The sequence below is a fragment of the Trachurus trachurus genome (genome assembly GCF_905171665.1).
Source record: "Trachurus trachurus genome assembly, chromosome: 18".
NCBI classification, from domain to species: domain Eukaryota; kingdom Metazoa; phylum Chordata; class Actinopteri; order Carangiformes; family Carangidae; genus Trachurus; species Trachurus trachurus.
In genome coordinates, this window is record NC_139909.1 from 13,856,946 (window position 1) to 13,879,970 (window position 23,025).

At 42.2% G+C, this 23,025-nt stretch overlaps 1 protein-coding gene across 1 annotated transcript; it reads left to right on the forward strand.

Annotated features, from left to right (window-relative positions):
* Nucleotides 1-1,504: 1,504 nt before the first annotated feature.
* On the forward strand, nucleotides 1,505-21,044 carry LOC311002089 (actin-binding protein WASF3; the record flags this gene model as incomplete). The annotated part of the gene is made up of 10 exons (XM_083993311.1): nucleotides 1,505-1,637; nucleotides 5,413-5,547; nucleotides 9,595-9,748; nucleotides 11,601-11,718; nucleotides 13,495-13,563; nucleotides 14,817-14,861; nucleotides 16,565-16,698; nucleotides 17,970-18,272; nucleotides 19,597-20,024; nucleotides 20,887-21,044. 10 exons carry the CDS (start codon nucleotides 1,505-1,507, stop codon nucleotides 21,042-21,044), a joined length of 1,677 nt encoding a protein of 558 aa, XP_083849437.1.
* Between the last annotated feature and the right edge of the window lie 1,981 nt (nucleotides 21,045-23,025).

Genomic DNA, 23,025 nt, shown 5'->3' on the forward strand with positions numbered 1-23,025 from the left:
ATTTAATGTCTAGTTAAGATCTATTTTTAAGCCATTTTATTAGGTCGTGATTTGATGATCACTGTAGAGAAGCTGTTTTTTTGCCAATTTCTACAACCTGTAAAATATCTTAAAATACTTAACATAACCCGAAAATGTGACATTTAAAACCCCATAACTGCTCTCTTAAAACCAACACAACTCAAAGGTTGTGTAGTTAAAATACCAGAGTCGCACATTGAACACAAAACTTGTGCACTTTAACCTATACGATGTAATTCCCAACCCATATTTTGATAATTAAAGTGCACATTTTACCAACAATGGTGCACTTAAATGGGACATATTATGGAAATATCACTTTTTGAAGGCTCTTTAACTTATATTTCGGCCCCCAAAATGTGAGAATTGACAAAAATGTGCAGGCTCCCTAGGTTGAGATCCATACTTTTACGAGCTGTTCCCTCACCCCTACCTGGGACCGGTAGAAGGGGGCGGGGCAAGCAACGGTTCATTTGCATTTAAAGGGACAGGCACTAAAACCAGCCATTCTGAACAGGGCTGTTTTGAGAGGATGAGAAGAGCTGTGATGTTTGATCTTTGGGGTATTTTGACCAAAGCATGTCACAGATATGTCTTTAAGACACCTGGGAACTATTTTAATTTGTGGAAAGGGGGCAGAATATTTCTCCTTTAAATCTATACTATGCACTATAAATCACAAGGTGCACACCTAAACCTAAACATTGCAGCCTAAACACAAAAAATATGCACTTTAACTGATAAATTCTTCATTTAATCAATAAAATAGCAGAATAAAACCTGAACATCTCATCCAGAAGTTGCATCTCACACTAAAAGTAACTTTTTCTCCAGCCTAAAAAGTTGTACATTTTATCCCTGAGGTTGCACAAAGATGATGAACTCATCTCATATAATACATCAGACTGGATCTATATGTTGCTAGCTCTTCCCCTGTGGCGTCAAACACTGATGTCTGTTCTTCTCTTCACTCATCTTCTGCCTCTTTTCTTTGTCCTCCTCCTTCTCTCTCTCTCTCTCTATCCATCCCTTGTGGTCTCTTTTGGCTACAGTTGTGGCTCGTTAGCACCGTTTAGAAACCTCTTTCCGGCTCATTTGGCTCTTGGCTCGTCCCAGCCGCATTGACATTAAGCAGCGTGATGAGCGACTGCGCCCCACGGCGGACATGACACTGTCATCACCATCAGGACTCGCAGCTGAACACCAGCTTGTTTTTTTTCTTTCTTTCTTTTCATTCCTCCTCTTTCTCTCTTAACTGTCAGTGTGAAGCTGTAACGGCACTAATGCTCTTATTTCCCACAGGGAGTTGAAATAATGAGCCACAGAAAGTGTGAATAAACTCTGCAGAGTTCAGTCCTGCAGCTTTGGAGACGTCAGAACATGTTTTCGGATGAAATTTTATTTATTTATTTTTTTTAAAGAAAGAAAACCTTCAGGTATTGATCACCTCTGTTGTCTCCTCTCCTCAGGTGTGTAGTCCAGCATGCCGTTGGTGAAGAGGAACATCGAGCCCAGGCACCTGTGCCGTGGCGCTCTGCCTGATGGGGTGACCAGTGAGCTGGAGTGTGTCACCAACAGCACCCTGGCAGCCATCATCAAACAGCTGGGCAGTCTGAGTGAGTACACCACATATACTATACTGTTTACTTTAAATTGTATAATGTATGGATGTGTAAACTAAAGGGAGAAGAATTTGTTCAGGTGCCTTTGCTACAGGTGCCAAATGAGCTTCTACTGGGCTGCACAAAAGAACAAACAGCCAAGCTAGTGTGTATTATTGTTATAGGTTTGCTAACTGACTATTAACAAACTTTATTTTCCAACTTCATTTTTTTTTACTTCACAAAATGGTGTATAATGATGGGCAAAAAGCCAGTGGGCAAATACAGAGAATCTCTGACTTACAAAAGTATAAAACATGGTTAGCAGCTAACACATTTGTTAGAGCAGTTAACCAGCTCGTCACCAACAAGTATTTACCTCTACAGATTAGTTTCTCTGTTCCACTTTCTGGTGGTGTGACCCGGCCTTAAGAGGTTAAACAGCTATATAGTAAAGCTAACTGCTTACAGTGACAGTTCCACTTTCTGATGATTAGCGGGAAAGGTAGCTGCCTTAGCTTAGCATATTAGCATGCTAATATTGGCAAGCCACGTCAACAAACATGGCTGCCAAGAAAGCTACACTAACAAAGATGAATACCAGCAGAGCAATGCTGCATTCAAGACAACTCGTGTTTTCCGAGTTGTGAGTTGTGAAAAATGAATTGAACGGCTTCAAACTCGAAAATTACAGGTCGGAAATTGGGGTATCATCTCAGAGCTCCAATTTTCCAACTTGACGTTAGTGACAGCAACGAAACATGGCGGCCCTTGTCGTTTCAAGTAAGAATGGAATTGTAACAAAAGTTATTTGTTGATGTTTTCACACATTTTCATCTGCCTCCAAAATAAAAATAAACAGACAGCTCGGTTACTTTGGAGTTGTCTTGAACGCGGCATTAGAACAACAAACATGGCCGCCAAGCGAGCTACACTAACGAATACACGGAGAGCAAAAACAACAAATGTGGCAGAAAATACACATTTCCAATTAGCCATTATTATTTTAATTACCTGCACTGAACCAAAAAGGAAAAGAAATGGCACAGTAGCTCACCAGATCACACAAAAGAGACGAACCTTTTGAATTTGCAATCACAACAACAGAACTGAATTCATTTCATAGCGACTGTGTGAGCTGATCAGATGGATATTCATCAGCATGAAGTGACAGAGGGTGTTAGCTAGAGAGAGAAAAAAAAAATGTGTAAAAGGTTGAATTTCACTGGTACAAATAATAACACAAACATGTTGCCAAAGCGCTCGCTCTGTCTGTCTGTGACTCAGCTGTAAGAAGTGACCCGCAGCAGAAAACACTAGGCCGATGAGTCAGGCTGCAGATGCACCTCAGTCCAGTGCATCCTTAATTTCACCTGACTATTATCACCACTACACGGCTCATAGGGCACCTGCGACTCGTGTGTGTGTGTGTGTGTCTGTGTGTGTGAATGCTAATGTAGAGAGATCATGCAGGAAAGAGGTGGATGAGTGGGAATATGGACGAGGCCATTTAAATGTGATTAACAGTCAGAGGGTAAATTGAATTCAGCGACAGCTCAGCGCGAATGAGTGAGCGCTCTGCCTCTGCTCCATCTGTCATGTTTGTGGGCCGAGAGGACGTGTGTGTGTTTGTGTGTGTATGTGTGTGTGTTTCACGTGATTTTGAGGAGGCAGCGCCATTGAAAAGGCTTCATGTCTGTATCCTGGTAAATAAATTGAAATGTTTCTCTAGCTCTGTCCTGCACACACACAAATAGACAGGGCCTCTTAAGCATTCAGTCCGACCGGTGCTCTGCAGGGGGGAGCTGGTCCTGCTGTGACAGACAGAGGGAGGAGGAGGAGGAGGAGGAGGAGGAGCGTCGCCTCCGTCTGACCTCCATCTCCATGAATTCCTCTCCATACGTCTCCGCTCTATTGTCGAGCTATTTTTAGCCTCTTGTTATTTGCTCCGTGTCACACCGGGAGAGCTGGAAGAAGTCATCATAATTTGTGCCGCCGCCACATAAAAAAAAAAAAACCCAGACTCCTGCTGCTGCTGAACCTGCAGAGAGAGGCCTTTGATTTCCAGGAAAAAAAGAGGTCGTTCCTGTGGACAACAGACTTCTGCTCCACGCCTCTGTGAAGTCATAATGTTTTTTTTAATTATTATTATTGACATTAAACCTGTGAATGTGGCAACACCAACAACCTCCTGCCTGTATCGGAATGAACGGATGACACCTGAACGCACCGTGTCTGGTTTAATTACTGTTTGCATCATTACATATAGGCTACACCTATATAATATGTCCAGTGAATGATTGACAGTTTGTGCCGGTAACCATGGCAACACAGACACATAAGAGGACTTGAAGCTTTTTTTTTTTTTAAATGTACTTTTAAAAAAAAATCAACTTTAGAGTTGAAAATGTGAGTTTAAGAATTGATAAGTTGATCAATAGGAAAATGAATCTGCAACTGTTTTTGATCATATTTTTCCAATAGTTTGAATGTTGATGTATTGATCTTCTTCAGTTTTGGGGACAAAATCCTCTCAGTGTCTGCAGCAATAGTAGAAGTGAAAGTAAAAACTAAAAGAAAAATCAGTAGCTAATAAAAAATAATAATTTATTGGGTTTTTAAAGGGGGAAATGTATTGATTATATGTTTGTGAAGAAAAATACACAATAAAAACATGTTGGTTAAAAAGACCTGACTGTACCTGATAGATGTGGACGCAATTGATCGATGTGGCGATGCATCGTGATGCGTCATGTGACGATTTGGCATCGATTTATTAACGCTGATGCTTTGCCGCAAGACCAGAACAAAAAAAACACTTAATGAGTGTATAGTTTTAGAGGAACTGAGTTAGTTGATAGGCTATTTATTTACAAATGTAGCCACAGATGAAGACAAAATCAATCTTGTATGGAAAAACGCGTGAAAAATTGCAATAATCGAAGAAGCGTGGCACCAATAATCGAATCGACAATCGTTATAATCGAAGAATCGAATCGAAGCTCAAGTTTGTCACAGTGGCTGGATAAGGTCAAGAGCTCTGGAAGGAGAAGGAAGGAGGTGAACTTTGAGTTTAGGATCAAGTAAACACACTGGACTGTGTTTCTGTTCTCTGACGTCACTGATGTGTTTTCCTGTTGATTCTCGACGTGAATGTGTGAATGTGTCCTGTTACAGGGTATCCGCGGGGTCTTAAAAAGTATTAAAAGGTGATAAATCAATTTTGGGAAAATTAAGACCCTTAAAAAGTATTAAAAAGTCTTTTCACGACTTTATAAAGTCTTAAAATTTCAAGGTATTTTTTCTTAATTAGCTTCTGAAAGAGTTTGAGTCCTAAAAAACATTGTAAAAGTGTGTGAATTTATTCATTTTATTAAAAAACAAAGATTAACCGGTACATAACAAAGAAAAGAAGATTGATCTTTTAGTTTTTTGAGTGGAGCAATGTTTTTTTGTTTTGTTTTTTGATAAACTTTGCCTTTGATTTATTATCCCAGCCTATTTTGAATTCTTGTTGTATCATAGTGGTCTATAGTCTTTATCACAAACTAAAACTGTTACGTTAAAAGTGTCACTGATGTAAATGATGATGATGTAAGTGGCGGTGAGGTATTGAAAAATATTGAGAAGGTCTTGAAAAAGTCTTAAAAAGGTATTAAAATTAACTTCAAGATTCCTGTATATACCCTGTGTTAACCGCGTGTGTGTGTCTGTGTGTGTTTCTGTGTGTGTGTGTCTGTGTGTGTGTGTGTGTGTGTGTCTCTGTGTGTGTGTGTGTGTGTGTGTGCAGGTCGTCATGCGGAGGACATCTTCGGGGAACTGTTCAACGAGGCCAACAGCTTCTACCTGAGGATGAGCAGCCTGCAGGAGAGAGTGGACCAGCTGGCGGTGAAGGTCACGCAGCTCGACTCCACCGTGGAGGAAGGTACGGAGAGAGAGAGAGATGGAGAGAGAGAAACAACCTGTTCCTCTCCTCTGATCTCTGCTTCCTCATCCTCACATCTTCATCTTCTTCCTCTTTCCTCCCTCTCTCTTTTATCTTTCTTTTATTTATTTATTTTATGCCTCTCTACCTTTCTTGTCCTCCTCTTCACCCCTACTTTATTCTCTCCTCACATCCTCCATTCTCTCTATTTCTACTCTCTCTCTCTTGCTTCCTTTCTTTTCATTCCCTTCTTTCTCCTCTGATTTATTCATCCCTCCTTCCATTGTTTCTCTCTCTCTCTCCATCTTTTCCCTAATTCCTTCACTCTCTCCCTTTTCATGTCTGTTTATCTTCTTCACCTCTTTCTCTTCCTTTTCTTTTTCACCACTCTCTTCATAACATCCTCCTTCTCTCTCTTTTCTTCCTCTCTTTCTTTCGCTCTAGTGTTTTCTCTCTCTTCCTGTCTGCCTTTGTATTCTCTTTTATCTCTCCCTCTCTTGTCCCTACTCCCTACCTCCCTCTGTCTCTCTCCCTCCTTCTCTCTCTTTCTCTCTCTCTCCCTCCTCCTTCCATCCCTCCATCTCTCCCTCTCTCTCCCCCTCTCTTTCTCTCCATCTCTCCAACCCTCCCTCCCCCTCTCTCTCCCTCGCTCCCCCCTCTCCATCTCTCTCTCCCTCCCTCCTCCTTCCATCCCTCCCTCCCTCTTTCTCTCCATCTCTCTCCCTCCCTCCCTCTCTCTCCCCCTCTCTCCCTCCCTCCCTCTCTCTCTCCATCTGCCCCCCTCTCCATCTCTCTCTCTCCCTCTTTCTCCCTCCCTCTCCCTTCCCCCTTCCCTCTCTCCATCTCTCCTTCCTTCTCTCTCTCTCCCTCCATCTCCCTCTCTTTCTCTCTCTTTTCCCTCCCTCTCTCTCTCCATCCCTCCCTCCCTCTCTTTCTCTCTCCATCTCCCCCCCTCCCTCCCTCCTTCCCTCCCTCCCTCTCTTTCTCTCCTTCTCTCCATCCCTCCCTCCCTCCCTCCCTCTCTCTGATACTGCCTAGTCATTCTGCAGCACGCTGGGCTCAGAGCGTCAGACGAGGATAAAAAGCAAAAGCTCAGCACTCCTTCGTCTCATCCTCCTCTTCTTCCTCCTCCTCCTCTTCCTCCCCTGCTCAAACTCTTTCATCGCCTCTCTCTCTCTCTCCCTCTCTCCATCTCTATACCTCCTCCTCCTCCTCCTCCTCCTCCTCCCACACTCCAGCCTCTCGTCTGTCCTTCACTTCCGACCACGCGTTCATCCGCTCATCAGATCCTCACCTCACATCTTCTCGCTTCTCTCTCCCTCCTCCGCCACCTCTCTCATCCCTCGCTCCTGTCGTCTGCCTCCATCTCTCTCTCCGTCTGTTTTCTTCCAGACTGACAGGATGAGTGACGGCATGAATGTTTTATGACGGGAGGGAGGGAGGGGAGGGGTGGGGTGCGAAAAGGGGGGATGAAAGGGGAAAAGTTAAAGAAAGGGACAACGGGAAGGAAACAAAGGAAGGAAGGAAGGAAGGAGGGAGGAATAAAAGAAGAGATGAAAGGAAAAATTACAATTGAAGGACAAAATAAAGAAGTTCCAGCGTGTTGAGCCCTCGGGGCCACCGTAGTTTGCAGCAAGTGCTCATGGGAAAACAACGACACAAGAGTTTGTTGTAATAATCTGATGATTCAGAGCAGATTCACTGTGAAACCACACGCGTCCATTAATGAGCCGGTTTCTGACAGTAATCTGGTTCTTAGCAGCAGCCGACATGTTTGTGTGTGTAGAGTGTGTGTGTGCATGTGTAGAGTGTGTGTGTGTGTGTGTGTAGGTCTCTTTGAAGATGTGTCTGAATGAAAGTTGCATTAGCTGCTAGTTTTGTGGATTATTCATTTGGCCGCAGGGACAGAGGCTTAGGAGGGAACGATCAAACACCGAGCAGACAGCAGTGTGTGTGTGTGTGTGTGTGTGTGTTCTGACTGCACAATCTGCACACACATACACACACATACACACACACATACACACACATGCACGTGCACACACACACAAACGTGCACAGATCAAACGGCCGGTCGTTCTTAATTGTTTGAGGAATAAGTCTTTGCAGTCAGACGTCACATCCAACACACACAGACACACACACAGACACACACGCCTTTCTTTTTGACTGCGTTGATGTTGTCGATTGACACGCAGTCACGCACACACACATGCACACACACACACACACACACACATACATGGATGCACTAACACAGACAACACAGGCGTTGAAAGAAATCATGGTGAGAACATATTTCACACTGACACAGTTCAACCTTATTATATAGCGTGTATGTACGTTGTGTGTGTGTGTGTGTGTGTGTGTGTGTGTGTGTGTGTGTGTGTGTGTGTGTGTGTGTGTGTGTGCGCGTGTGTGTGTGTGTGTTAAGCCATCTGGTAGATCCTGGATAGCGTTGCAGCCGTGTTAAATCTCCTCTGGTGTGAAGGGATTGACACACATACATGTTGTATTTCCTCTCACTCTCACTCTCACTCACTCTCTCTCTGTCTCCGACACACACACGCACGTACACACACGCACACACACACATATACACACATACTATACACACATACAGAGAGACTCCTCTTATGTGTACAAATCACATTATCACACAGTCCTACACACTCTGCATAACACACAAAGAGACTTGATGAATACTAACAGCACACACACACACTCTCCCTTACAACCGCTGTGCTTGTGTGTGTGCGCACGTGTGTGTGCGTATGTGTGTGTGTGATGCTTGTTAAGCTGATGCAACAAGCTCTAAGACTAATCTGTCCCTGCTGTCCTATTATCACCTAGTGTGTGTGTGTGTTTGTGTGTGTGTTTGTGTGTGTGTAGATTCTATTATCACAGGAAATTTGCAAATGAAGTTGTGTTTTTATTTAGTTTTTTCTTACATTTTTCACACATTGAAGAAAAATGAATCAATTAAAATCACAAAAATCAGTTTGTGTTGAAGCTGCAGGAGTTTTGTTTTGTTTAATTTTATTTTGAAGTGTTTTGTTTCCAAAATTCAAAAAAAAAAGAAGAGGCAGCGCTGGTTTTATTTCACCTCGTCTTCTTCAGCCTCTTCAGGCAGTTTGTTCCCAGAATGCCTTTCACCAGAATCCATAAAAACCCATAAATCACACGGTCAAAGCCGCACGAACCACCGTGACATCGACTGTGTGTGTGTCTGTGTGTGTTTAATGGCTTCAGTGTAAACAACAGGCAACACATGCTGTTTTAGTGTGTGTGTGTGTGTGAGGGGGAGAGAGTCGTTAGATGAAGTCTTTGCTTCACGTAATTAATCATTTATTTAGCTTTTATTACATTAGAGACACAATAAAAGCGATTGAAGACGTTTAATCTGTGACTCAGGAGCCGTTTCCTCGTCTGTGGAGACAATGAAAACACATCGTCTTGTGTTTTGGCTTTGGAAAAAAAAGAAAGAAAAGAAAATCAAATTACTCTCTCCTCTTACAGCCATAATGGCTATTGTCCAAATGTTATTATAGAAATATCCAAATCATTGCTGCCAGAAAATTAGCTGCAAATTGTCCCGGAAATGCTTTTTGATTAAATTAAATTAAATTAAATTTTCTTTCTTTGGTTTGTTTCATCTCCACTGAAGCTGGATTTGGCAGCTTCTGTGTTTGGAGTTAAACGGCCGTGACCTGGCTGCTTTTTCTAATTAAAGGTGTCGTCGTCCGCGTTTTTTTTTTTTCTTTTCTTTTTTTTTATTCTGGCAGATTGTGGGAATAATATTTACGGAGCTGAGAGCAGCGGCCAGAGGACGAGCTCAGGATTTAGCTGCTAATCCGACACTTAAAATGTTAAAAACAGCTGTTTTTAGGAGATTATGTCGTCGAAACACTGTTAACGACACAGTTAATGATTCTGCCTGTTTTATCCCATTTACACTAATAAACACTCCTCCTCCTCCTCCTCCTCCTCCTCCTCCTCCTCCTCCTCCTCCTCCTCCTCCTCCTCCTCCTCCTCCTCCTCCTCCAGTCTCCCTGCAGGACATCAACATGAGGAAGGCATTCAAGAGCAGCACCATCCAGGACCAGCAGGTGGTGTCCAGGACGTCTGTCCCCAACCCGGTGGTGGAGATGTACCATCGCTGCGACAAACCTCCACCGCTCAACATCCTCAGTCCTTATAGGTCAGTGATGGAGCTCACCCATTACAATTACATTACAAGCACACATCACATGTGGAAAATGTCTGGTCACATAACGACCAACAAAAGTATCAATCTTAAAGGGATAGTTCAACATTTTGGCAAATTCACCCATTGCCATAATCCCTATAGTCGTAGCAGTAGGTTTGTTACCTTTAATTATCTGTGCATGTTGTTTTGAGATCAGCGGGGCAGAGACGTGAGCTGCTCAGTGAACACAATGGAGGTGAACGGTACAGGTCCCCTGTCCTTCATCAAACTCATCAAACACACAATCCAGCAACTCCAAAACGCGTGACCTGCACATTCACCACGCTATGAAATAATCATGTAACATTACGAGACATCCGCCCAGCAGCCGTGTCTGAAATGTAGTTCCAGCTGCATTTGCCTCTAAAACGACTCTGTCTCGTAATTATACATGAGTATTTCATAGCGTGGTGAATGTGCAGGTCACAACTGGTCCACCACAGTGTTTTGGAGTTGTTGGAGTGTGTATTTGATGAGTTTGATGAGGGACAGGGGACCTGTACCGTTCACCTCCATTGTGTTCACTGAGCAGCTCACGTCTCTGCCCCGCTGATCTCAAAACAACATGCACCGATAATTAAAGGTAATGAACCTACTGCTATGACTATAGGGATTATCGCAATAGGTAAATTTGCCAAAATGAACTATCCCTTTAAGGCCTGCACATTTCACATACTTGTGCAAAACAATGACAGAGGCAGGCAGCAGGATGTGAGGGAGTGTTGTTACTGTCTGTTAGTTTAGTGACCTTTCATTGACCCATAGATCAAAATCTAGATGAAGATACTTTTTCTATCTGTTCTTTGTTTTTGGGGGGGTTTTGTGCCTTTTTATGACAGTGAGAGAGCGATAGGAAAGCTGATGAGAGAGTGAGGGGAACCTGGGACACTGCAGTTAGGAACAAAACCTGTGAGAAATGGCAAAAGATGACCACGCTCACTGAGCTGTAACCACATTTGTCGTGAAAACAGTTGTCTGTCTAGTCCAGTGTTCAGAAACTTGTGATATCAGAACCTGTGCAACCCTTTTCAAACACTAAAAAACCAGATCGATACGCACAATCAATAATGGCATTGATACAGTATCAATTCCTATCCCTAATCATAACTGTAACACAATCCATTAATAACTCGTCACATTCAGTGTCGTCGGTTTCATCAGATAGTCGGAGTATCTGCTTTTTTTTTTTTACTAAACAGGAAGTACAGTAGATGTTTCCAGGCTTCGCTGCAGCGTTCGTCGTAGTTTTTCCATCTTTACCCACTTTACACCACATTTAAACCAATTAGAAAAAATCTATTTCTGTAAATTGTGTTGTTGTGTTAACTCCACATCTCCTCCTCCTCCACCCGTGTTGATGTTGATTTTCTCCCATGGAGCCGCTGGCAGCAAAAACACACACACACACACACACACACAAACACACATTAGTTTCATTAGCTTTAAACCCTGTGGATAGTTGTTGGGAGACAACAACAGTTGTTTAGTGTTTGTGTGTTGTTTATCCTCAGATACATGTTCAGGCCTTTCAATGGATGAAATATAAACAAAACAAAACTCATTATACTGTATTTTCCAGTGGGACAGAGGTCAGATGTCACTTCTCAAGCCCTGTGGAGATTAAATCTGTCATTTTTTGCATTAACGCTGAGATTAGCCGGCTAATTATCCAGCTAATTCGTTTTTTTTAAATGAATTGATGTGGATATTTTGTTGCATCTGCTGTTAATCTGCTGTTTTCTCTATCACATCTCCCCCTAAAGTTATTCAAATGTTTTTAATGAACCTTTATCTGTCCACTCAGGGATGACAAGAAGGACGCTCTGAAGTTCTACACAGACCCGTCGTACTTCTTCAACCTGTGGAAGGAGAAGATGCTTCAGGCCACCGAGGACAAACGCAAAGAGAAGAGGCGGCAGAAGGTATGGTTGTGTGTGTCCAGGTTTGTTTGTGTGTGTGTGCGCAGGTGGATGTGTGTTCTTCAAAGAAATCCATCATCTACTTTAATTTGCTAATTTGTTTTTGGTTTTATTTCTGTTTCAAGCCGAGTGGCGTCTGTTTTTTATGCTGTTTTTCTATGATTTGGTGCATTCCTATGACTGTACTCACCATGTAGCTTTGCTTTGTTGTGTAACTGGTTATCGATACAGCAGCAGCTCTGCAGGCTCCTTATTACAAACACACATAGACACACACATGCAGTAGGGGGGAATACAGCTGTTAACAGTTTATATGATATGGTTAATCACATTAATGAAATGAGGCGTCAGCACTTGTGTTTACATGTTAATTCAAAGGTTAAAGGAGCCTCTTCATTAACGGAGGTCAATGCTTTCAGAGTTAATGGCTCATTGGACTCTGCTGATGCTAAATGATGCTAAAGTGAATCGTATTTTTGGGGTCAGTTGCTCTGAAGCGGTTCATCAGACCAGAGCCGCCCTAAAGCAGAATGTGATCAATACATTTAGGTTATAAAAAGAAGAATACCACCGTCAGCTATTGACAATATGTGTCGTTTACACCATTTAAGTAGTCTGAGGAAATTCTAATGTGCAAAAGTACAGGTAAAATCAACAAACTTGAGATCAACAGTATCAAAGTAACATTATAATGTAGTTTTTGTTCAGCCATATTTGTGGGCATGTGCAAAACTTCTCTATACTTTGTGATGTTTTTCCATTTCTGACAGTTTGAGCCTTTAGATAAATAAATGCATGAAAAAGTTTTGAAAAAAGAAGAAAGAATTTTTTAAAATCAGATCATCACTGTATAAAAATGCAAGATTTGTGGAAAAAATGTAGATAAAAATATGCTCAAAAATCATTTTTTAATGAAATAAAACTGATGCTGCTGCTACTTGATTTATCCTGTTCAGTTAAAGCAACAACTTTAATGTTTTTGAATCGATTATTTGACATAAAAGTGCAAGAATGCTGACTGCTCCTAGCCATCTGCTATCAGCTCACTCCTCTTCTTTTTCTTCAGTATAAACCACAGAACGGATTCTGGATCAGGATCGATACTGATATTAATGTTGGATAGGATCGGTGCCGTCTCTATTGAAAAAACCCCGGAAAAAAAAACTTGTAGGACCCAGAAACAATTAAGTTACCATCAATTATTAACCACAGTTTGCCCAGTTTGGCTCGTGCATCAGGTGTGGGAGCTGCAGGACGCTGGACTCTGTGGTTATGATCATGTTTTGGGCTGTTATTCCCCCTCTGACTTGAAAAATGCCTCGTTTTCCTCCGTCAGAGCTGTGAGCGGCTGCTGCTGCTGCTGTGAGCGTTTTGCTGCACTGTCAATATTTCTGTTCTGTTTTTAATGCTGCTCACATTTTTCTGTCCCCTTCCTCCTCCTCTTCCTCCTCCCGTCAACTCTGGGGAAAAACTCGGCAGAACCAAATCCCCGTAAGAAACCAACCGAGTCAGTTTATGCAGTATATGTAAAAAAAAAAAACAGGTTTGAAGCTCGGCTGCAAGAGGATGGATGGATGGATGGATGGATCTTCTTTCTTCCACCTTCTTCCTCCTCCTCTTCTTCTTCTTCTTCCTCCCTCCTCCCTTTCTTTCTAAGCGAGCTGTAGTGTCACCTGCAAACTCACGCAGCCCACCCTTCTTCCTCCTCCTCCTCCTCCTCCTCCTCCTCCTCCTCCTCAGTCTAACACACCAGCTTGTCTTTCTCCCATGTTTCCATAGGGCTGTCCGGCCCACCCTGACAGGCCCCACTCCAGACAGGCCCCACCCAGGAGCCCCCTGTCCATCTCTGTAAGACAACCCCCGACCCTTGACCTGCCCCCCTCCCCCTCCTCGTACTGCCCCTTCACTTTCACCCCTGCACCTCCCCCCACTAACACACAGCACACACTCACCTTTAAAGGGATGGTTCAACATGTTGGCAAATTGGCCCATTGCCATAATCCCTATAGTCATAGCAGTAGGTTCGTTACCTTTATTTGTCGGTGCAAGCTATTTTTAGAACGGCGGAGCAGAGTAGTGAGCTGCTCAGAGCTACGCTACGGAGGCTAGTGGGATTTCTAGGTTTCCCTCATCAAACTCATCAAATACACAATCCAACAACTCCAAAACGCTCTGGTGGACAAGTCGTGACCTGCACATTCACCACGCTATGAGATAATAAAAGAACGTTATGAGACAGAGTTGTTTTAGAGGTAAATTCATGCAAAACCGCTGATGCGCGTTCCCGTTGGGGGCAGTTTTTCAGCAAGCAGTCTCTGCATTTACCTCGTAACGTTCTGTTATTATCTCATAACGTGGTGAATGTGCAGGTCACAACATGTCCACCAGAGCGTTTTGGAGTTGTTGGATTGTGTATTTGATGAGTTTGATGAGGGAAACCAAGAAATCCCATTAGCCTCCGTAGCGTAGCTCTGAGCAGCTCTGCTCCGACGTTCTAAAAAGAACTTGTAACGAACCTACTGCTATGACTATAGGGATTATGGCAATGGGCCAATTTGCCAAAATGTTGAACTATCCCTTTAATAACAATAATAATCATCATTATTATTATCAATTATTATCATAGAGGACGCACAAACGCAGGTAAGACACACAGACACAGAGGGAAACACACCAACACAAGTGGGTGTATTGCAATGATATTAAGAATCACAGATGTCGCACACACACACACACACACACACTCCCCTCTGTTTGTGTCAGTGTGTGTGTCACGTTGCCTTCGCTTGCCACCTCACCCTTTCTCTCCACCCCTCTCTGTTCGGTTCGGTTTGGTTTGGTTTGGTTTGGTTGTCGTTGTCGTCTCGTGTTTTCAGAAGTTTTGCCTCTGTTGTCCATTTTCTGCCAGTGTGTGTGTGTGTTGGTGTTTCCTAATTGGATGGTGTGTAGATTAAATGTGTGATGTGTGTGTGTGTTTGGAGGAGCTGGTGATGGAGTCCTGCATTATTGTTTTTCTCCCTCTGCACGAGTGAAATCAATAATCGATGGCTGAGTTTTTTTTTCTCTCTGTCCGTCTCTTTGTGTCTCTGTCTCTCTCCCAGGAGCAGCAGAAGCAGGTGGAGGATCCGGGCAGAGAGGTGAAGAAGGTCTGTCAACACTTAAACTTTATTTTTTTGTTTCTATTTCATCACCACTGGTCGACCTCCCTCTAAAACCAATATGAAAATACAATTAAACTTCATTAATCCTTTCAGAAATCAAATATGACACATACAGTATGTCCCGTTATTAGTGTCATATATGTGAAATACCAATAGTAATATATTTGCATATCTATATATGGATGTGTATACATTATGATACATATTATTTGTATAATATATATATATAAAATATTTAGCATCAGCAGTTTTGCATGAATTTACCTCGAAAACAACTCTGTCTTTGGCCAATTTGCCAAAATGTTGAAATATTCCTTTAAATTTATTAAATGTATTTTTAGTTATTTTTAGTTTTTTTCCTGCTGTATGCCACTGTATCTAATTAACCTTTCATTGTGCCAATTTCTGTTGTCGAGAAGTCCTAAACTTGCTAAGCTAAGTGCTAACCTACTGTAAACCTGCTGAGACAACAGTTGATGGTACAAACACGTTTCAGGAAGGAACCTCGTTTAATTGAATGTTCAGTTAGCAACAGAGCTAGTTTCACACTAATATGACTGAACAAGAAGTTAAAACTTGAAATGTGTCCTATATTTTGTTTTTATTTATGAAAACAAGTAGTAAACCACTCTTAGCCCGTAAACGAGCTGGCTACGTGGTGTGCTGACCTCAAAATATTATAACCTTTCTTTGATAAACTTTCAGTTCGTCGTGGCTTTGATACGTTTCTTTTTTCAAGATCATAACAGTTTTAATGAGAGTATTAACGATCACACGTTTAAAAATCGAATTGCCTATTCAGGGCTTTACAGTGTTCATTTGGATTTACGCCACTGTTTGTTCTTCAAATGATCCTCTGTTTCATGCACGACACACACACACACACACACACACACACAGGCACTAGACATCAGCTAATTGCCAATGCATGTATATATCATCCCTGAGAAGAAAGAAGTCTGGCACAATGAGCGAAGAGTGAACCGACTGAACTCGACTTTTATGGAGTAAAATCAAAGAGCAGAGACCGGAGCCAGTCTGAAGAGCTCTTCATCACCGTCTCCACTAAAACTTTATTGGAGCCATTTACCTAAGTGAAGACACTTTCCACTGTCTATTAACACTGACCATAATGGGGTGTTATAGATGAACGGCTGTGCTCATGCTTTAAAGTGAATGCTAATCAGATAGCTGCACTTCAGATGTCAGACTCTAAACTTTAAAGGGATAGTTCAACATTTTGGCAAATTGGCCATAATCCCTATAGTTTTAGCAGTAGGTTCGTTACCTTTAATTGTCGGTGCAAGCTATTTTAGAACGGTGGAGCAGAGCCGCCAGCTGCTCAGAGCCACGCTACGGAGGCTAATAGGTCACAACTTGTCCACAAGAGCGTTTTGGAGTTGTTGGATTGTGTATTTGATGAGTTTGATGAGGGAAACCCAGAAATCCCATTAGCCTCCGTAGCGTAGCTCTGAGCAGCTCATGGCTCTGCTCCGCCGTTCTAAAATAGCTTGCACCGACAATTAAAGGTAACGAACCTACTCCTAAATCTATAGGGATTATGGCAACGGGCCAATTTGCCAAAATGTTGAACTATACCTGTAACAACACTGTCGCTTTTGTCAGAAGCTTTAGCTGAATAAAACAGTAAATATACTAAAGTACATGAATATATTGTGTCTGTGAAGGTGCGTAAGGCTCGTAACCGCCGTCAGGAGTGGAACGTCCTGGCCTACGACAAAGAGTTCAGACCGGACGCCAGGCTCACGCCGTCTCCTTACCACGGCATGTCCTCCGAAGGCTCCCTGTCCCCTGACAGCAGGTAAACACACACTCACTCACACACACAAAGAGACGCTGTTCACATTTATATAAGGTTTTTCTCTAAGGTCCTCCTGTTGCCTTGAAACAATGCAGACAGCACACACACTTGCATCATTGAGTAGCGCCCCAGAGGAAATAGAGATTACTCCATCTGACATTAGTGGTTGACCTGGAAGACATGTACGTACAAAAAACAAGTGACTTTCAGGTTTTCCTTCCATCTTAAAAAGCTTTTGGACAGTCCACTTAGTGCAGCTACTGTTACACAACTACTCACTGTCTCACTGTAACACACTGTGAAGCACACACCTGTAAAGGGGGATGGAGCTTTCAGCAGCACTGACTGTGTTATTCAAAGCTCTGTGCTGCCCTCTCCTGGACGATGCAGGTTAAACCAACAGATATCACCATGAAACTTCCCAAGTTTATCACTTAAATTAAGACGATTATTTTTTATATTACAAATTTTGTCAAATTGTATCTTTAAATATGTAAATGAGGTGATATCTAATTAAGTGTGCGCTAATTTTCATACTTTTATAGAACATAAATCTGAACATTGGATAAAGCCACTTTTAAGATTCTTGTTTAATTCTGCTGACATATTAGAGACAAAAGTTTTTACGGAGGAGGATTTTGGATATTTCTTTTTATCAGTCTGAAATTGATCAAATACTGTCACCCAGCCCTAAAACAAAATCTAATTTTGCCATGTTTTTAGGAATAAAATGCTGTAAAAATCAGGCTGTGAATGATACATCAACAAACCCCTCTGTAAAAACCTTCAGAATATAGACAGGGATAAAACTGGAAGGTTTGGTGTATGTAAGTGCTGCTGAAGTGGAGATTTCTAATTCAGAATCTGAGGAAAAACCTATTTTGAGAAAACAGCCTTTAAAGATTTGTATTGTAAAATTCCATAAACTGTTATTGTCAATCGTACTTTTATGATTTGTTGCTGATACAAAGAAAATGACAATGAGAGAGAGAGAGAGAGAGAGCTTTACAACAATACCTGACATGATATGGGTCAGACCAAACAGTTTGTCACAGTAGCATGCTAACTTTTAGTGAATTTAGGAGACATTTACAAATGAAAGAACATAATTTATAAGTTATTAAAAATAACCACTTTAATGTGGATTTTAAGGAAGAAAATAGCCCAAAATCTGAAAATTGAAAATTGTTTTTGCCTGTAGTGTCTCGCCTTAAATATTAGGCTGCATATTCAAATATATTCAAACATAACATTAAACCTCCCTCCAACAGATCAATGGCGTCCGACTCCTACCCAGCGAGCCCCAACCACCCCTCGACTCAGGCCCCCATTGCTGCCCTCGCCGCCGACCACCACGCCAGAGATCACCTCAGCGCGGCGGCCCAGACCCAGTCACTGGACCGGGGGCTCAGGCCGGCCAACCAGCCCCCCGGGCCTGCAGGGCCTGCGGGGCCGGGGAGACACGTGGCGTCCTTGGGAAGGCAACCCTCTGCACACGGGATCCAGCCGGGAGGAGATCCAACGGTTAACGGGCCGAGGCAGCAGTCGGTTAAAGATTACCGCGCCGCACACGGGTAGGTGTCCCAATCAAGTAGAACAAAAGTCAAATTGAGGGATTGTAGTGCAGAAAGTAAAAAGGTTTCTACCTAGACTTAAAGCAGAAGTGAGTGATATATTTGTGTTAATATAAGTCTTAAATAGTTATATCCTCCGACAGCAATCACTTACATAGAGTGTTTGGACTGAAACACGGGTCTCTCAGTCCCTCTGCTCTGCTCTGAGCCGAAGAGAAAACATTTATCGTATCCTACAGTTTTTATCCAATGAGGAGAGAGAACGGCATGCAGGGCTGTGTGTGCAGCCAAGGAACGCCATGAATGTGGTGACGTAGCGACGAGGACTGTTATGGTGCGTTCAAGGAAACTCGTATTTTTCCGACCGTGAAGTGGTACCAGTTCGATCTGGTACGAGTTCACCGGTCGGAAGTTACGAGTGGCTGTTATAGTGACTTTCACCGGTAAAACAGGTCGGAAAAACACGAGTGGGTTGCCTGGAACGCTACAAAGTCGTAAGTTGTAACTTGAAGCTGTAATTTACGATTTCAAAAGCCTGCCTGGAACGCAGCATTAGCGAAAACGACCGGATCACTCACTTCTGCTTTAATAATACTATTACAATATACTACTACTATATTAACTTATAATAAGAAATAATACAGGAGCATCTCCAATAAGTTAGAATATCATGGAAAATTCAGGTTCAGGTAGTTCAAATCAAACAGCCCCAACCCAGTATTGAGTGCATAATACAGCAGATGGGCATACTTTTCAGAAATGCCAGCATTTCCATATTACAAATTCTTTTTTTCTTTCTTTCTTTCTTTCTTTCTTTCTTTCTTTCTTTCTTTCTTCTTTTCGTAATATTCAAATTTTCATGGGAGATCATCATGGAAAAGTCAATTTCTAGTAGTTCAAGTCAAACAGCCCCAACCAAGTATTGAGCGCATAATACAGCAGATGGACATACTTTTCAGAAATGTCAATATTTCCATAATAAAAATGCTTTTTAAATTTTTTTTTTTGTAATATTCAAATTTTTTGTGATACAAAATTTTAGGTCTTCATTATATGTGAAGTCATAATAAAATTAAATACATAGAGAGATGAAATGTTCCATTCTGTGTGTAATGGATCTATATAATGTATTACTTTCACTTTTTGAATTGAATTACCGACATAAATGCTGAACTACAGGTGCATTATAATAAATTAGAATATCATGGAAAAGTTTATTTAACATGTTAACAGAGTAATGATCATAATCAATAATTATTCAGCTTTATTCAATTGGCAATATGTTTATTTTTGTATTAACTTTATTCTCTTTTCTTCGTTTCAGTGGCCAGCCCTCCACCATCCCAGAGTACTATATCCCCCCTGCCCCTCCCCCACCTCCTCCCACCATCCCCTCCGCTCAGACGGCCTTCGACTCCACCACAGCCCCGCCCTCCGCTGCCGCCGCCGCCGCCTCCGCTGTTCCCCCGGCTTCCTCCGCCCTCTCCCGTCCCTACTCCCCCTCCCCTCCTCCTCCCCCGGCCAACTACGTGCCGTCCCCCTCCCACCCGCCTTCGGGCGCGCCCCCGGCCGCCCCTCCGCCTCCTCCGCCCGGCGCCCCCGCTGGCCACCCGGCCCACCCGTCACCACCGCACGCCGCCGTGGGACAGGCGGCTGTGGACGCGGCGCCACAGACGAGGAAGTCCACCACCATGCTGGGGATGATCCCGATGAGCGACGCCCGCTCCGACCTGCTGGCCGCCATACGTAGAGGTAAGTGTGTGTGTGTGTGTGTGTGTGTAAAGGTTTGTATGCGTGTGTACGTCAACTTTTATTGAAGTTACTGCTGTTTTTGTTACTTTACCTTTTTTTATTTTTAGTATCAAAGTTCTTATTATGTTATTAAAGGTCACAGGTACTAAAATAAAATAAAGTTTTTCTTTTGATTATTGATCAGCTCTAGGTTCTATATTAATACTGTGAAAGTATCAAAGCCTCAGTCCACAGAGAAATGCACACAGCCTGTATTCAGAAACTGAGCCTTAAAACCAGCCGTCAGGACTTCCTGTCACTTTGTGATGTCACAACAAAGCAGTCACAAAGCCCCGCCCACCACCTGGACCGATCATCCAACACCTGCAGGATCTGATTTATCTAATTTTTTTACCTGAAATCTGGTACATTTTTATTCAATCTTTTCGATAAAGCAGTCAACCAATCAGAAGAAAGGCTCAGAGTCTTCCCTGTCTTCTGATTGGCCGACACCAACCTGTTGTTACCAGAGCTCCAGAGAGAAGCTGAAAGAGATGTAAAACAACAGTGCGACAGTTTTTGGTTCTTAAAGTTACAAATACACCTTCTTATGGATCAACACTGTAAAATATTGGCATTTGAATACACTGAAACATTTAATTTCATATTAGAACAAGAATTAACACGGTTAATGAAAAATATCATGTCTTAAAACGTTTTACAAGTAGATACAGTTCCTAAAATATTAACTTGACCAAAAAAACAGATGTCTATTGAGCTTTTATAAAGGTTCCTAAACGCCTGGTGTTCCCCACCCATACATCCACCCCTCCCCTGCCCCTCCCCCTCCTCCATCCTCCATCCTCCATCCTCCGTCCTCCAGGTATCCAGCTGAGGAAGGTGCAGGAGCAGAGGGAGCAGGAGGCCAAGCGGGAGCCCGTGGGCAACGACGTGGCCACCATCCTGTCGCGCCGCATCGCGGTGGAGTACAGCGAGTCCGACGACGACTCCGAGCTCGACGAGAACGAGTGGTCTGACTAAAAAGTTAGAAAATAAAACAAAATAAAGAAGAAAAAAAAAGAGAGAGAGAGACGGGGGGGCTTGGTGGGTGGTGACGACTACGACAGGGAATTAACAGAGGGAGAGAAACATTGTGACACTGAGGTGGTGGTTTGGTTCGTTAATCATCAACAACAACAAAAAAAGAGAATTAAATGAAATCCATACACACATTCATCGACGTACGACACACTCCACATCACCTGTTGCAGCCTCTCTGAACATTTAGCACTTCAGCAGCAACAGCTTGACTCGACGCCTATTCTTGAACTGAACAAGCAGTTTGTGTGTCTGACCACCCAGGGTGTTTGTGGCACACTAAACACACACTAAACACACACACACATGCACATGAACACTTACATTTCAACACTCTCCCGCCCCCGTCCACTCATTTTTAACCACTAACACTCAGCTGTGAAAAACAAAAAACGCGCCAACTCCTCCCTCGCCCCAATATATTTGAGTGACAACTATTAGCAATAACGCCGGCTCTTTAAAAGCGTGGGTGGGCGGCGGAGCCCCCAGTGAGCACTTGGGCAATGTGTTTACAAAACACATGGTAAAGCACAAGCAGAAGAAGAAAAAAAACTAATTATAGTGCAATCTTAACTTATCTGCCAAATGTTGAGAAAGAATTTATTGAAACAAAGTCTGAGGATAATCAGGGAAATTTAAAGAAAATGTTTATCAGAGGTTAACTCCACCTCGCCGGGCTGTGCCAGTTTACAAAACATGTGCACTCCCGTGAAGAGACGACACCAGATTTCTGAGGAGTTTGGTCGTCTTCATACAACAAAAACAGCATCAACATGATTATATAGCATATGCCAATAGCATGTTGGCTAATCAAGATTGATTTTAAATAAGTTTCTCCAGAATAAGCTAACAATGTTGCAACTGACATTTGTAAATGACATGTTTGCAAACATTTATTCACATGGAGAAGAGAAGTGCTCTACACCTCCAGATTTAACACTTTCAATTCTGCCCTAAGAAATGAAATTAAAGCCAATAGCAAGTATGTTTTATAATAATTCTGCTGTCTACAATCGCTTAAAAGCTCAAAGTTTTCACATAAAGTGTAATCATATGAATAAATGGATAACTTTATTTGCATTTAAACAAATTTGAGTATCTAAATTGATCATAATTTAGAATACAGTCCTGTTTCTTTGCTGCGTTTACACTTAGAAGTAAACAAATCCTAAAAAACAACAATAATTGAATTCAGGCGCAATTGTTTTCTTTTGTTAGGCCCCTTAATTAAAGCCATATCAATCAATTAATACATAATAGAAAGTTCCAATCATGTGATTTCAATTTTTATAATAAAGCAAAAACTATATGAAAATATGGTTTATGCCTTTAAATGTATTATTTGTCATGCATTTGAATAGATTGTATAAGTATAGATTCAGAGCAAATACAACATTTCCAATTCACACAATAAATTGCTAAATTAATTACAAACGGCACATATAGATTTTTACCAATTCTAAAACTTTGTAAATATGTGATGCTGGTTCTGGGGTAAAGTGACCAGAAGGCCAAACTCTCATGAAGTCAGTGTGGTCCTTGAACTCATCATTACCTTCAACATTGTGATAGATTCAGTCGTTCTCCCACCGAGGTATAGTATAGTGAGATAAAACTGTGATGAAAGAAAGACGCCACCCACCAGGAATTACGCTGGTCGGGGAAAACAAGCGCCACCACCAGCACCAGCCTTGTCAGAGTTTTCAGTCATAACTCATGATTCAGCCTCCATATCACAACATTGAACAATAAAGCGAGCAAGCTTATGCCATTTATTTTAGTACTTTTTTTTCCTTTTTCTTTTTTTGTCTTTTTTAGTCATTCATAACTTGAAGCCTAACATTTCAGCCAGTGACTGTGTGCTGTGGTATTGGTCTTTATATAAACGCTTCCACACTTTAACCACAACCGGAGGTTACGCGCT